Below are 16,302 nucleotides of genomic sequence, written 5' to 3'. Positions count from 1 at the left end.
CTTTTTTTCTTTTTTTTTTTTTTTTTTCCCTTATTCTAGCTAGCGAAATGCACTTCAAGTGGCATCACTGAGTCACTCACTAGCATGTATGCAGATGTTTCTTGAAGCTATGGAATCTAAACTCAGGTGCTACAATGCAAGTGAAAGACTTCTGAGCTTTCTTTCAATTAAGAATGAATTAGAGAGTTTCTGAAGTGGGTTCCCTTGGTGCACCAGGTAAAAAAGGAAAAAAAAAAAATTGAGGATGTGGGTATACAGGTTCAAGCAATCTAAAAACCAACATGAGTCATCAACTCAAACTCAAAAAAAACCCTTCACCGAACAGTCTTAAAGATTTCGGGTACTTAAACTAAAGCCTGTAAAGTTCATTTGCTAACTTTTCTGGGCTAAAGCTTAATGTCCTTGCAGGCCATTTTCCTGTGTAAAAGCACCTCTAATATCAGCTGATGTAAAGATTTGAGGATTTAATTGTCTGCTTCCAGCTGAGAAGAACCACTGACAGAAACGAAAAGTCTTGTTTCCTCAAGATTTCCAGGTTAGCTTAAGAGATTTAATCATCTGGAGGAGCTTTGGGTGAATCACCTGAACTTTTGGATACCAACTCCAGTCAAGACCTCCCATCTTCTTTGTGTGCGCACATCCTCTCTGATAGTCCTGGTCTAACCAAGTGCTTTAACTGATTGAACTGGGCTCACCTTTGCTGGACTGCCTGCACAAAGGTTGTGAAGGGTTTCCACATGAAGACTTCCACATGAAAAGCACTGCAGACATTTCCAGTGGTGTTATATGAAGCTAAATTACTGCTTGGGAAAACTGTGTATACCAGGAATTCAAGGCAATGAAGTTCTCTCTTCCCAGTACAATCTGGGTGCAGATGATGGCAGAACAAAAGCTTTCCAGGCTGCCTAAGATCAACGAATCTCACCAGTGACATGGGAATACCATCATGAAGAGCCAGGGCACAGTTCAGTTTTCCAGTCTATCTATAGCTGGCCCTCTCCAACACAAGAACTTAAAAAAGACAGAGGTCATGAGCGCATGTCATGCAAGTCACTGGAGTTGTTTTATCAGAGACTCTCAATCTAAACTTGCTGCCTGGGTTTAATACAGCTGCTGATCTACAAGGGAAATGTGCTGCTATTGTGATGAACTGAACAAAACGACAATTTGGCTTCCCATCCTTACCCAACTCACCCTGTTAACACTGCTTGTAACTCTTCCGGAGGAGACAGTCCTCCCTGCAACTTTTTGCAAATCTAGGCAGACAGAAATAAAACATCCACAGATCGGTTTGCCAGAAATACAAGTGGCTTTTAGGTGATGTTGTATTATTAATAATTTATGCTTTTTTTTAAAAAAAAAAAAAGTTCTTAAGAAGGAAAGGGACAGGAAGGAAGAAAGAAAAACATACACGAGTGGGGGAAGGGAGTAAAAGGACAACAATCTGAGACTTTCAATGGGAATGTCCAAAAATAACACAAACAGGATCTCCCTGCCATCTGCTCCGATCCTCTCTGAATGGCTTTCAAAGCAAAAAAGCCTTGCCAAAACCTGACAAACAAAGCACCAAGCATCAGTTTTAATGGAATACCAATACTGCGTTCCCCCTTCCCCTCTCTTTGCTACATATACACACACCTTCCACACCCCTCCAGTTGCCAAATAAATGACACTATGAAAAAAAATTTGCTTCGGTTACAAAGCTGAATAAACAAGGAATAATTTTGCAAGTGCTCCCATATGTCTCTGCTTCTATGCTTACAATGGACACTAATAAGATTTGCCATAACTAATTCATTCTTTCACACCATTACCCTATTCTCTACCTTAAAAAAAAATAAAAAAAATTCTGCCTATCCCATGTGCATTTTTCCGCAACTTTCACACAGATGTACCACAAGGGTTTCAACAGCAAAGCTCATCACAGAGTGGACATTCCCTGCTTAGTTTAGGCCTCTAAATAAGGTTTAAAAATGAGTTTTACTGAATTCAAAGGAACAGAAAAATGTTTATTACTTTTTTCTTTGATTTTCCATTCCCATTTAAAAACAATCAAACAAACAAACAAAAACAAACAGTGAGGTGTCTAAGGGGAATGATGGGGAACAGGGACACGCAGGAGAGCTGTAATCTAGACATCAAAAGCAATGTGTTAGTGCACATGAAGTAGAAAAGTCTCAACTCCAAAGGCAGAGTGCTAGCACGTATGAAGCAGAAAGCAAAATTCTTTAGCTGTAAAAAACAGCAACTCTCCAGTGCTTCACCTCAGCCCCACTAAGCAGAGCAGACACAAAGCAAACACCCAGCAGCAACACCCAGGAATCAATGCAGAATTCAGCCCGCGTTCCACTTTTAGTCCTTCACAACTAAAGAAAGTGCTGGGATGTGGAGATCTCTGTGAAGGTCAGAAACATGTTTTACTGTGTGGTTTTTTTTTTTTTTTTAATGATTCACATTTCTCCTGACAAACCCCAGAAACAAAACCAAAATGCTTAAATCCACACTTCTTTGTTGAGCTTTATTCCCTTTGCTATTGAGATATTTTTAAGTGCCAGCAGCACACCTTTACCAGTGCTGATCATGCTTTTTCTGGCCTTTTTTTTTTTTTTTTGAAACATCTGAGGGCTAAATTACTTGAACAAACAAAAGCATTTTCCCTCCCTCTCTCCCCCGCTGCCAACCCCCCCCAACCAGTGCTGGATCTGCCCCTCCTCCTCCGGCACACAAATGGCCTCACACCAGACGGGATAGAGGGAGGGCTCACAATTATGCCTCTTTATTAACAAGGGGCCACGGCAGGGAAGGGACTGAAGCCGGGTAGGGGACAGACAGCCGCTGCTGGCTCCTTCCCACCACGCAAAATGGGGAGTAGAGGTAATGGGTCATCTGCTGGGAAGGAATTTTGAGCCACCTGCCAGCCCACCCCATGCCATGGGATGCCATGGTGGACAGGCACTACTTGTCTGCCTCCACCTCCACGTCTGGGCGAGGGTGGCAGGGATGACCCCAGGGACCCTGGTTGGGGAGATGTGGATGGTGGTGGGAGCCAGAGATCCTTGCTGAGATGGAGCAGCAGAAGGTAGGATGACTTCTCCGATGGGCCTGTCTGAGACATATCTGTGTGCCTCAGTTTTCCACTTGCAAACTGAGGAGGACTTGAGGAAAGTGCTGAAAATCTATGCTTTTTGGGGGTGTTCAGACACAATAGTTATAGGGCACTGCCTGCAATTTTCTGTCCATCATCTAACTCCTTCCTCTGTATCTCTGTGGTGATTAATTTTCTTGTTCCACCAAGAAAGATAGGAGGGTATTTTTCAGAAAACAAAAACAAAAAAAAAAAACCCAAACAAAAAATCCAAACAAACAAACAAACAAAACAACAAAAAACACTGTCAAAATATAAAAATCTTTCCACCTCTTCCCTTTCAACCACTCACCTTTCAATGCTGTGGCATCACAGCTGATGATAAACTTTCTGAGTCCCTCAGGCCTCAGATTTACCCATCAGACCCTCGCCAGCACCACCTGCATGGCCGTCTCCATCTGGCAAAGCCCAAATCCTCCTTTCTCCTTACCTCACTGTTTAAATTCCTCTCCTACTGAGCTGCCAGCTTTTCCTCAGGAGCAAAGCACAGACCCTACAAGCAAACATTTCTACCCACTTACGTCCAGCAGCCATGACAAAAACATTTTCCCTTGCTTGCAAAACCCACCATCGTTTTTCTCCAGACCTCACAACACACTTGACATCCTTTCCAACTCCTTTCCCACTCTCAAAAACTAGATTAGGTTGCTTTGTCCATTCTTTGGGTTTATTTATTTACAGATCTTTATCCCACCTGTGCTCCTTGTCCAGGTTGTTTGGGGTCAGCCTCTGTCTGTGTTTTCAAACAGGGGGCAAGGACAGTGATCAGGCAATGAAGCTGCAGGCAAACAGAAGCAAAGGGAGCTCTAAGGGGAGCAGAAGGCATTTTGACTTTTCTAACCAGGGATTAACACATTGGTTTTAAACAAGGGGACTCCCTCCCCAGCTGACAGCAGCAGCTGCAGCTTCTGACTTGCTCACAGGCTGGCAGGGAATTGAATCAAAGAGAAAAGAAGAAAGAGGACAACCCTTCCTTGGGGAGCAGGAAACACAATATGAGCTATTCTAAAACCCCTGAAAATACTGGCTTGGTTTTAGGTCAGGGTCTCCTTCCCCCTTCTGTCCCAATCTGGCCCACATCCCCCTTCTCACAACAAAGGGAAATTCGTATTTTTCAAAATTCTTCTGAAAGCCAACCCGGCAGATGGTTCTTTCCGTGTCGGGGAGGGAACAAAAAGAAAAACCTGCCAGGATACACATCACCGAGATGTGACAAAGATGGGCATAGTGGCTGGCCTCTGACCCAAGGATTTCACAGAGGCCTATTAAACCATGTGGCCGAAATGGACTGAGTCGGCTTATATCTTCAGCATGCAGCTGCTGTATCCCGCAGGCTTGTGCTTTATTAGCTTAAGTCAGGTCAGATAGACTGAAACATGACAGGGTTTCTCTGCGTTTCCATCCTACTTTTTCAGCTCCTTAAGACAATCTTGCACACCAGCATCTTAGCAAATAGAAGTGAAGTTGAGTGTCTAAATTCACAATGAAGTAGTAAAAGGCTTATTTAGACAATAATTACCAAGTGTCCTACTTTACCAGAGTCTTATGTACACATCAATAATATGAAGTCCTGCAGATGCAGAAAGCCAAGGGTAAGCCACTGTCAACCCTTCTATTGCACTCAAATGCTTCAGGTTAAGGACTTGTCTGTCCATCACAAGAGGCCTTCTGTTTTCTTTAAAACCTCCTCTTCCCTCTAGATGACATTAACAGCCGAATTCCCACTCTTCTCAAGGGTGGCCCAAGCAGACCCAAGGGCTCCACATCCCAAGCACCCAAGCTGACTCCAAGGCTGAAGCTTGACTTGGTTACACACCACATCTAAAACCAAAGCACAAGGAGCAGCAAAAGATGTGTTGCCCTCCCACAGAGCTGCCCCATGGTCCACAAATTCCCATGAAGAACGTTAGCAGTTGCAGTTCTTGAGTGACTAATAGCAGGTCCTGCCCACACCCAGAGTCAATGACCTAAGGACAGATCGATCCCTCCCCATCACGCTTCTCCCAGCTCCTCTTGCAATGGCTGTGCTGTAGTTGCAGAAGGAAACAAGCTTCCCCCCCACCTCGTTCAAATAAGGAATATAATTACAAGTAATGCAATGGAATTAAGACAAGGGAGAGAAAAGGCTGGAGGGAATTTATCCTAATGATTACATAAATTATTGAAGAAAAGCATCCCATGGAAAGCGTGAGGCTGTCTTTGGGAAGAGTACTCAGCTGAGCGCTTGTGAACACAACGTCAGAAAACAAGCAAGACAAATTAATTACCTCCCCCCCTAACCTGCACATACATGGGGTATAATAAGTAAAACATATTGTCAGTCCAGTACCATCAGTTCCCAGTGGCAGATGCAACACAAGTGCCTTCAAGCTCCTCACTAATACACATTAGGCAGGATAGTGAGGTAGCAACTGTCCCTACAGCTGAAAAAGCTTTGGTATGAGGCAGAAATGCGGGCTGATCAAGCCCTTGTTAGTGCTGTTGCTCCCCAGTGGAAAAATACCTGCCTCAGTTCTATTTTCCTTAGGCTGAAGAGTGAGCTCTCAACCAATTACCCAGCTAGAAATATAGCAGGTGAAATTTAGACAAAGATAACCAGGCTAGCTCAATATTTTATCATACACTAGGGCATGAGGCAGACTATTGAAAAAAAAAAAAAATAAAGTCCATTTAGACATTACCGTGTAGGCTGTACCTTGAAGGTATGAGGAAACTATTTTCTACATATCTTCCTGGGAAGCCCTTGTAAAGAGTGTTACAAAAGTGCCCTTTCACAGAAGCACCAGTTAGGGAACCAGCAACGTCACCCCATGGTGAAGCAAGAGCATGATCGGTGGTGACCCATCTGAGTGTCCACTGCTCATCCCTCTCCTCGTCAGACAGAGACATCGGCAAGGAGAGCGGGGCCATGGCCTCTAGCTCATTTGCTTGTGCCACCGCATTCCTCCTGAGAACGTTGGGCAAGGCAAAATTACCCGCAAATCCCCTCCAGGCTGATTCTCATCTTTCAGCCGTGTGGATGGAGAGTGGCTCCCATGAAGCTAAAACACTCTGAAGTGCTGAAATTCCTCAATGAACCACCCAGCTTTATAGTGATAGAGTTGTTGTAACACCGATGTCAATAAAAGATACCATCTCTCTCTACAAACCTTGCCACCCAGGTGAGACAGAGAGCCATGAGAAACTGATGAGAAGATAATGAGTCCTCCAATAAATATTCCTCATTTGACTCTTACCACATTTTAGGGTTTACAGACCAGAAGAGACTATTAAGGGCACTTAGATCGACTGATTGCTTGCTGGCCTCAAAACTCCACCCCACTCATTTCTGCATCAGGCCCTAACTGCTCTTTCAGATGAATTTTATTTTTAAGCTACCAGTGAAGATGCAAAGAGATAATAATTTTGAAAAAGAATCACCAGTTTCAATGACAGGTAGAAGAGAATTGGCTTACAGAAGGGCCGTGCTTGAAGATCAGGCCACCACCTGGGAAACTCAGTTGTGTCATGGTTAAGCAATCACAGGGCAATAAAAAAGGCTCAAATGTTACAGTGGCCAGTGACAGGTTCCTTGTGTGAGTCACTTAATCTCATTACTCTGTTTCACATACTGTACTAAGAGACAAGTTGGTTTCATTTCTCCTCCTTTTATTTCTGCGGAGCTTGTGATCTTCTTGCAGGAGGACAAGCTCTCCCAGTGTCTTCACATAGAGCCCGCCACAATAGACAACAATGTGCAATAAGAACATGAGACACATCTTAAAGGAAGCTTGGTAGAGACATGCTTAGTTCTGCAAATACAGTTGCAGTTGACTGTCCCTCTTGAATGACCATGTCCTCATGTTCAGCAATGCTATCTTCCACAGTGGCCACAGTCCAAGCCACATCTCAAATATAGAACCTTATTTCTGCAGTAAGACACCTTAGCCCTTCTGCTGTGGTTTTCAGTGCTGGACTACAGCTCCAGAAAAGCAAAAGAAAAAAAAACAAACCAAACTAATAAATTTTAAAAGATAATAAGAAGATATTTTGCTTGATTCGACCCTGGGGAAGGAGAATCTTTTCTAGGCTGACCATCCTAGCCCCTACCCGGAAGCAGTGTCCTGCTACTGGTGCATGCACCGTGGCTTAAGAATCCTTCTCCTGATAGCATCTGCCTGCAGCTGAGAGTCCAAATGTACTCATGATGTAGAAATAGCACTTTGTGTCCTGAAATGAAGGAGCCAAGTGCCACTGGTCTATTCCATGGTAGAGGTCATGGCAAGAAACGGAAAATGATGCTCTTATAAAAACACAAGCTAACTGGACTTGTCCTCGAGGGTCATGTATGAAATGGAATCATTTTAAGGTTCAAGAGTTGGAAAAGTCTCAGGGTTAAAAACCAAAACAATGCATGTTTACTCTGGATATTTTTAGACTGGTTTCCTAAGGAAACAAGGCTAACATGATCACACTGTATTTGTGTTTATATGAATGCACACGCGAACTCCTTGCCTGCCTGCATGACCCTCTCCTCAATATTTTTTTAGTATTTTGACCAATTTTGATCAAAATTGATGGAAGACAAGGTATCATTGAGACAAGATATTCAAAAACATTTTGCGCAAACTATTCCCTGGCTAGAAGAAAGAGACGTCTGAGTCTGAGGGGCTCCCAAAGAAGGCCTGCCCAGCAAGTTCACTCATCATCAGACACCAGAGAAGCCACATCAGAGAAAAGTGGTCAGCAACCAACTTTTACAAGTTTCAGTGCTCGAAGAAAAGAAAAAAAAAAAAAAAAAAGAAGAAAAGACAAGTTGAGGGCACCAGGTGAGGCCCCTCTTTTCACTCAAAGAAACTCAAGGCAAGTCCATCACATAGTCCCACTGACTCCTACACAGGGGAATACGGGCAGCGAGAAGCCCAGGTGTGAATGAAGCATGTGAAGGACCTGACCTGAGGGGGCTAGCTTGAGAGTGCGTGTGTGTGTGTGTGTGTGTGTGTGTGTGTGTGAAAAATCGACTGAAGATAGAAAAGCTGGAGGTAAATCAGAAGGTGTCTGTGGTGAAGCATGCCTGGAAGAAAAGGAGAGGGAGTACTGCATGCAAAAGTTGATGCTGGAAGAATACGAACATGTGCATGAAAGACTGACATGTATCCCAAAATCTCTCTGTGAATGGAGACACAACCAGTATGGATGTTTGAGTCTCTGGGTGCATGTGCCAATGCGTCACACCTCCAGCACATCTCTGCTGGCCTGGAGGCCATGGTCCTATGGAAACAACCAGCACGCACTGATTTGGTCAAGCCCTCATAAGGCTGCTGGGAGCAGTGTCTATCACCTTCACAGGGGTGAGGACTGTGGGTCCTCCAACCAGACCCCCATCTTCCCTGCACTGATCCCAGTTGCTTCCCCAATAAAGCTCTGCAGCATGTCCTCAACCCCAAAACCAGCACTGGGGATATTTTGTCACAGTTTGAAAAGAGAAGTGCAGCACAAACAAACAGGGAAATGTCACAGAGAGCCATCGAAACTCAGCCATGGGAGGGACTGCTGCAAAACAAAACCTGTCCTCAACACAGATGGCCTCCACAAGCCCTGGTCATATGGCAGCTGATCAAATACATTGTCTTCCTCATTCGGCACAACAAGTTAGGCAGTAAAACCTGCTTAGATTTCTCCAGAGCATCCTTTCACTGCCAGACATTTGCTTCTTTAAGAAACACTTTACCACATGCAAGAAGAAAAGCTACAATTCCTTGGGAGCAGACAGGCATTGAGGGATGGGGATCTGCTGGCTCAGATAGAACTCTGAGCTGGAGAAAAAAACTCTGCCTTATTCCTGTCACAAGATATCTATGACACCATGCAAGGTGGACAATGCTCCAGCAGGCTTTGAAGAAGGAGAAGAAGAAGGAGAAAGAAGAAGGAGAAAGAAGGAGAAAGAAGGAGAAAGAAGGAGAAAGAAGGAGAAAGAAGGATCCCAGCTCACCGCAGGTGTCTTTTCACCGCAGGTGCTTCCAAGGACCAAGATGAATACGGGCCTGGGTGATTCTCAGCTTGTAGTGAAACAGGTCTCCTAAGCTCTGAAGTTTTTCCAAAGAAATTAATTCCTGCTATTATTTTAGGGGGAGCCCGAGGTAGCTGTGGTGAGAGGACACTGACCTGCAGCTGTTTCATCTATACCCTCAACAATGTGGCAGAAAGAAAAGCGAGCCAAACAGAAACCTGGGATGAATAGCAAAGAGCCAAATTTGTGTAGCTTTGCACCCATATATTTGTGTAGAAAGACTGTAAAAATGCCAGCAGTGTTGTGCTTGATAGAGTAGCTCTGAGTTGGTCATCCAGCTGCTGAAAAGCCAGTTTCACCTTACACACAATTAGAAGAAGACTTCTCACTGTGTTGGCATTTCTGTGGCTCTGCTGCTACCCCATAACCTGGGCATAGGCTGAGGTCTACACTCCTGGTGTGAGGCTCAGGAACCTGCCACCAGCAACACTTAGAGCAGCTTCAAGGCTTTGTTAAGCAAGAGTGGGGACCAAACCAGCACTGGCCAGTGTGAAGGGACTCCATCCTTTAGGAGGGAAAAGAAAAGAAAAAGAAAAAAAAAAATCAAAGCCTATCACTTCATGTGGGTACCACCACAAGTGCGCAAGTGCCTCCTCCTCCTTGTTAAAACACAGGCAGCACAGGGAGCAAGCACTTACTTCAACTCTCTGAGCCACGTTTGGGATCGCAATAGGAAGAGCTGACTCAGAGGACACCTCACACGGGGATGCCCTTAGCAAAGAAGAATAAGCATGCACTATGAGCAATTGGATGACCATGCACACAAATCACCAGGGAGAGAAGTCCAGCACAAGGATAATCTGACAAGAGCTGCGGATGCACATGAGAACCTGGAGGGAAAGTGCAATGTGCAGTCAGTGATGCAAAGAAGGGGGAAGGAGAGGGGGGGAAACATCCATGATCTGGAAGAAGGAAAAGTGCAAGGGGAAGCGCATGCCCATGCGTCCTCAAGGAAAAGCGAATTGCAGGAGAAAGCTGCCTGAGTGGGGTAGAGGAAAGGAATACAATTAATTAAATTTCAAGGGGAAAAGTGCTAGAACCACTTCCTGCAGAGAACAGCAAATACCTACAGGAACTCAAAGGGAAAAAAAAAATGTTGTAAGAAAATCCAAGGATAGAGTTTCCTCTGACTGCACACACGGAAGCTTCACTTCCAGTTGACTTGCTGCCACTTATCTCTCAGCAATAGAATGCATTCACTCATTCTAAGCTGTCAAAGAAACACAGTGCAATAATAATTACAAAAAAAATGAGTTTACGTCCCCCAAAGCAGGACAGTATGTGTATGGTGGAAGCTTCAAAGAAACTTTTTCAGGCTATGCTTAAAGAAAGAATGGAGGGGAATGAGGTTTTTGCAGATACAAGGAAATAGAGAGGACAGCAAATGAATGGGGTGGGTAGAAAGGTAATAAAACAAAACCAGGGAAATACTGCTCATCTGGGGCTTGTTAAATACTACATGACAGGCAAGGAATGTTGATGGATTGCTTTGCTGCATTTGGTGCCACGCTTTCAGTGCCCTTCCACACTGAGAGAGTATTTCCTTATCCAAGGGAAAAGACACCTTTAGTGACACTGAGGCTGCTGGACTTGAGCAATCTTACTGCAGGTGGGAGAGCAGCAGCTGCAGGGCTGGCAGGACATCCTGTGGGCTCCTGAATTTCTTCTTCCCTCCCTCTCCAATCAAACTAAATAAAATTGAGTCATCTGTGGGTTTAGAAGTGGCAAGGGTTTAGCTCACTCCAACCCCAGGGGCCAAAGGGCTGAAATAAGAGCAAACGCATACAGAGCATTTGTGCACTTTCCAGCTGCCGCACAGGCATCCCAAGTTGTGATCCACCTTCTGAGTAGTCCCAGAAAAGGGGTTAGGAAACTACCTTCACTCTTATTTTCAAGAAGGGGAAGCCGATATGAAACTTGGCATGGACATAACTTAAAAAAAAGATATATCTATGTTGGGTTGCAGCCAAGCATTCAAGCTGGCAGAGCAGAGGTTCCCAACTCTGATGCTCTCACCCTCTGCCTCCCTCCCTGCTCCCGGGCATCAGCAACCACACCCAGCAAGATCCTCTTCTGGATTCCCTCCCCTCCCATTCATGATCACATAACATCCCCAGGGTGATTGCTCATACAGAAAAGCAACATGAGGAAAGTATTTAATGTATGTTTACATCTTTTAATATAGTGTAGCAGCTGGAATTGAAAGTAAAAAAGACAGGTCTCAGCACACGAGCGGTGTGGTTCTGCGCAGATCCCCCTCCTAATCATCGCTGCTCCCTGGACCACAGCTTTAGAAATCAGGCACTAGCCCCTACTGCCTAATTAGCAGAGCAGTGGAAAGCTTAGGAACAGGCATATCTTCTTCCTCCCTAAGTGGCCACTGAATAAATGCTATATCCCCAGTTCACAGCCCCTTTTTACATTGCTGGCATTACCAGTCCTTTGTGTACCCACATGCTGTTACTTAAATTGCTTCCATGTTTTCATTACTTGCCCTCTGTGCTGTGTGTATTGAAACTCCTGCAAGAATGCTGAAGTGGTATTTCAAAGCGCTGGGGAGTACTGGAGATGTGGCTGAAATTATTATGCAACAAACTTAAGTGATTTTTCAAGTCCTGATGGAGTTTGCTCCTCCTCAGAGGGGAAAGATAAATTGAGGTGCTACTCCATGAGGCGCAGGACAACCCACCCAACCCACTGGAGATGCAAACACAACACTTGCAGTTCAGGTTGTGCTCAGATCTCCATCATTACATATGGGTCTATGGGGTCCCTATATAGGCCCTGCATCCGTAAGCAAGATGGTAAACTCAAAGAATGGTGCTATTCCCATGTGCAAGGGAAATGGGTACATTGGGCCAAACTCTCCTGGCAAAAATCCATGGGGGACAGTGGAGTGATGCCAGCTGAAAGTCTGCCTCACTGGTTTAAATATGTTGTTCACTACTGCTGCTACCAGTAGCTGCTTTTCTGGAATTTGTGCTGATTAAAGCAACAGACAATCAAACAGACTAACTCTGAAATATCACAACAGCCAGAATCATTTATACGTGACAATAACTTTTTCCTTTTAACCACTACTGCAGCTCTCAGTGGTTCTGCAAGTACCTGCAGAAGGTACCTGCATGCTCCTCTCTCACAGGGAAACCCACAGCTGGATCAGATGTCTTCAGCTCCATTCCACTTTCAACTTGCTCTTTCTCAAAAAATCTCCATAACTGCCATGAGACACACACAGCAGCCTTGAAAACAATTGAGCTGCCAGCACAGGAACCTTTCGCCTACTGATTTCCAGCCTCCCTCTCCTGCGGTGCCTTTCATCACCCCTTGATACTATATGTTCCTGCAACCCACAAGCTAAGAAGCAGTTGTGTGCAAAAACCCCTTTGGCTGCAGGGATGCAGGTTGCCTCCCATCACAGCGATGCAGGCTGCAGGTCTCTAGGCATGAAACCCCTTGAGATCACAGGGCTGGGGTCTTCCAGATCCCTGCTGGGGACTCCTGTGCTGTGGCCCCAGCTCAGCAGCTGCTGCACGGCAGCCGTTGGGTGTTATGCTAATGGATGCGCTGGTGCGGCAACCCTCTCCCCATCTGCTCAGAGCATCCACCTGCTGGGGTTTTTGTTTTGTTTTAATGGCCAGATTAGGCCAGTGCTGTCACAAAGCGCTTCCAGCCTGTGCACAGGGTATGAACACAGCATCAGCCGGCTCGGACCTCACAGCACAGGTGCAAGCTGGACTCAGCCACATTTGGGCCATGATCTGTTTGTTGTTTTTTTTTCCAGACTCTTTGTCCTTCTGCAATCAAAGTCTCTCCCTGAGCATAACGGCACTACAAGGTGCTTTTGGTTATCATTGGGGTTGGTTTTTATTTTTGCACATTGTTTCTTTATAGTTATCTTTACTTATTTAACCTTTCTGGATGTCCAGATGGAGGAATGAGCATAACTTCTGTACACATGTGACTGGGTGATAAATTGAAATGAAAGTTCTGATTTCCAAGCAGTCATATTCTCCACGGTCCACGCACAGTAGGCAGTGGTTTGCAAGTCCTTTTTTCTCTCCGCATGGCCATGGAGGCATTGGTTGTGATGCCTTTGCTGTCACTGAGCACGGTCTCACACAACTGCTAGCTCCCCTCAGACCTCTGCAGGTATTCAGGGGAGACGAGGAGTGGAAATAAGACATTGCTCAGTGCTAAGAAGACAATCCATCCTTCCCAACAGGCAGAAAAACCTCTTCACACTGCATTACAGGGCCAAAGCTCTGCTCTACTGAAAAAGGACAATTTTTTTCATGCATATGGATTATGGCTTTTGACAGGATTCTGAGGAAAAATCCCCTTGATTTGGGGTTTTTTCTTGAAGGTCAGCTTCTAAGACAAGTACTCTCAGAGTGAGCCATGTTAATCTCCCTGGGCTCTGCCTTGAGTCATTGGAAAATGTTGATGTTCAAAAAGCAATTTAGAGTTACCAGATTTTTGGTCTGAGTCAGTCTGCCAAGGAGACTGTCTCCAGAGACAGCCATTGGCAGCTAGCCTCCTCAGGGACTGAAGTAGCCATTTGAACATCCATCACATGTACAAGTTGAGGGAGAAGTTGGGACCTTCCACAAAGCGATGGATCCAAGCTGCATGAACAGCAAAGCCAAGTCTTCCACCCGAGCTCTCATCAGTGGACACCTACATCCCAGATGAATTTGTCCAGGTTTTGGAGATACTCATGAGTCTAACAGCAAATCTGGGTTGCTGGCTGAACTCATCGTGATGCCTGAGTGTTTCTAAGGAGGCAGAGGTGAAGTATTTGTACTGTGATAAAGCCTCAAGCTGACCAAAGCTCCTTTGTCTGACATTTATGACAGAAACCAACATTATATCCAAAATAACATGAGCAGTCACTTGGTGTCCCTCCCCCAACCAGTGCTGCTTAAAACACTTCAACTAAATTTGTTTTAAAGAATAAGTATAGAGCACATCATTGAAAAATCAAGCCAACAGCAAAACAATAGTGTGCTCCTGAAAACAGCTCCTACAAAGAAAAGATTTTCTTTCTTTCTCCCTCCCTTTCCTGAACTACATTAAAAAAAATAAAATTAAAAAAAAAAAAAAATCAATTTTTACCCAAACTTAAAAGTACCAAAATTTTTTCTCCAGGAGAATATTTCAAGAAAATGATACGTATCTGGAAGAAAATGAGACTTATAATGGAAGTATTTTCTGAAGCATAACTATAGTGTTGCTAGCACAATGCTGTAATCAAGAATAATGAAGCCCTTCACACAGTATACAGGAATGGTTTCAATTGTTCACTGTGCACATACCTTTATTTCTAAAATGTAGTTGAAAGCTTTAAATGTGAAAAGACTCGAGCGTTAGCACTCAGACACAAAGCAGTTTAGAAGTGGGCTCCATGATTTATCACTCATGTAATGATTAATCTTAAATCTCAATTACACACAAAAATAGAAGAGGCCTGGCTGAACTTTTGATCCCTTCTGAATTGGTTCCTCTGAAGGATAGTTCAAGATCATCCCTGCAGCATACGCAGGATGATACGTGGTCTGTGTTACCTCCTCTGCATCCAAACTGGGCTTTGCAATCCTTGCCAAGGTTCTCCCACAGGCACGAACTGTTTGAGCAGGTTTAATCCTACCCTCTCCCTCTGTTTTCCGGAGAAAGGGGAAATACAGGAAAAAATAGGACTTACCTTCTTTTTGGAGTGTGATCTATCCTCCTCTTTAGCTGTTTTGCTGTTTTTCCCAGCTCTGGAAAGCTTCTGCTCCCCAGGCTGCTTGATGGTGATTTTGATCTCAGGAGGGCAAATATAGTTCTCCAAGTTCTTTGGGGGCTTCTTGGCTCTCTTGGTGGTCTGGATCTTTAGTTTTAAACTCCCCTCCGTGAAGTTAGCCTCCTTGATGGAAAACTCCTGCTCCTCCAGGCCGTCTCCTGCCACCCATTTCTCACTGTCTGCATTGGAAGTGGAATCCACATCTCTCCCAGAACCCAGCTCGTCCTCTTCCTCGGGCTCCAGCCTCTCGCCGCTCACTGGGATCCCTTTTCCCGAGCCCGTCGCTGGCAGCATCGTCTCCCCTGTGCAGCCTGAGGTAGGCAGAGGCTTCACAGAGGTGACAGCGGCTGGCAGAAAGTCTGACTCTCCCCCCCTTTGCCGGGAGCTGCCCAAAGTCTCCCTGGGCTCCATAGCAAGACTGCAACACCCTGGAGTTTTATCAGAGGGAAGAGGGGCACGGGAGGGGATGAGGATAGCAAGGGCAAGTACAATCCTGGGGAACGAATGGTAACTGTCTGCTGAGTTCAACGTCCTGATCGCCCAGAGGCTGGAAAGAGCTCAGAAGAGACCAAATCTGCCACTGTCAAAAGAAAGAAGAAGAAAAAAAGGAAGTTAGCACACATATATGTACAGAACATGAATGTGGAGATGACTGACATGGGTCACTCTTGGGCTTCCCCTGCAGCATCTCAAAGGCTTTTCTTGAAGCAAAATGGGAACCGAGGATGACCAGTGCTTCTGAGGGCTGGATCTGGTATAGCTAAGTGAGGAACTATAGCCATGTGTGTTGCTAAATTGACAAAAATGGATATTAAAAAAACCAACAACAACAAACAACAAAAATGGTGTATAAATGCAAATGTTTTCAACTCTGGACTTGGGAAATAGATGAGGGGGTAAACAGCTCTCCACACCCATGAAAATCTTCATTATTTCAATGTGCTTGTGGTCACAAGGATTTTTAGGGGGAAACTAAAACGAAGGTAGACACTTGCCTCAGGTTAAACAGTAACCCAGTGATCAGAGCAAAGAAGGAACGATGTTGCCCTGTGAATCAGATAGAATCTTCAAACTCCGTATTTCCACAGTTCCCAAGCAAGAAAGAGATGCCCTTGGCTGCCAGCTGTTCTGACCCTGCTTTGGATGAGTTATTCAGTATGTGCTGGGCCAATCACACACTACCTAAAGCCCAAGATGCTCCGTGGGATGCTGGAAGTGCTAAATGATCCACTTGGGTCTTTTGCAAGGGCAGGTCAGGGACCTCAGTATTGAGAGTGATGGAGAAAACCTAAACTCAATGTTTTCCAGAGTGCCTCATGCCAT

At 44.9% G+C, this 16,302-nt stretch overlaps 1 protein-coding gene across 1 annotated transcript in view; it reads right to left on the bottom strand.

Moving 5' to 3' along the window:
• SETBP1 (SET binding protein 1) overlaps positions 1 to 15,390 on the bottom strand; it is a gene marked incomplete at both ends in the record, with an annotated part of 244,339 nt that extends 228,949 nt beyond the window's left edge. The window contains one exon of the mRNA XM_080362046.1: positions 14,899 to 15,390. Within this exon, the coding sequence (XP_080218172.1) occupies positions 14,899 to 15,390 (492 nt within the window). The remainder of the gene's footprint in view (positions 1 to 14,898) is intronic.
• Between the last annotated feature and the right edge of the window lie 912 nt (positions 15,391 to 16,302).

Source organism: Nesoenas mayeri (assembly GCF_963082525.1).
Source record: "Nesoenas mayeri genome assembly, chromosome: Z".
NCBI classification, from domain to species: Eukaryota; Metazoa; Chordata; class Aves; order Columbiformes; family Columbidae; genus Nesoenas; species Nesoenas mayeri.
This window is presented reverse-complemented; position numbering and strand designations above follow the sequence as displayed.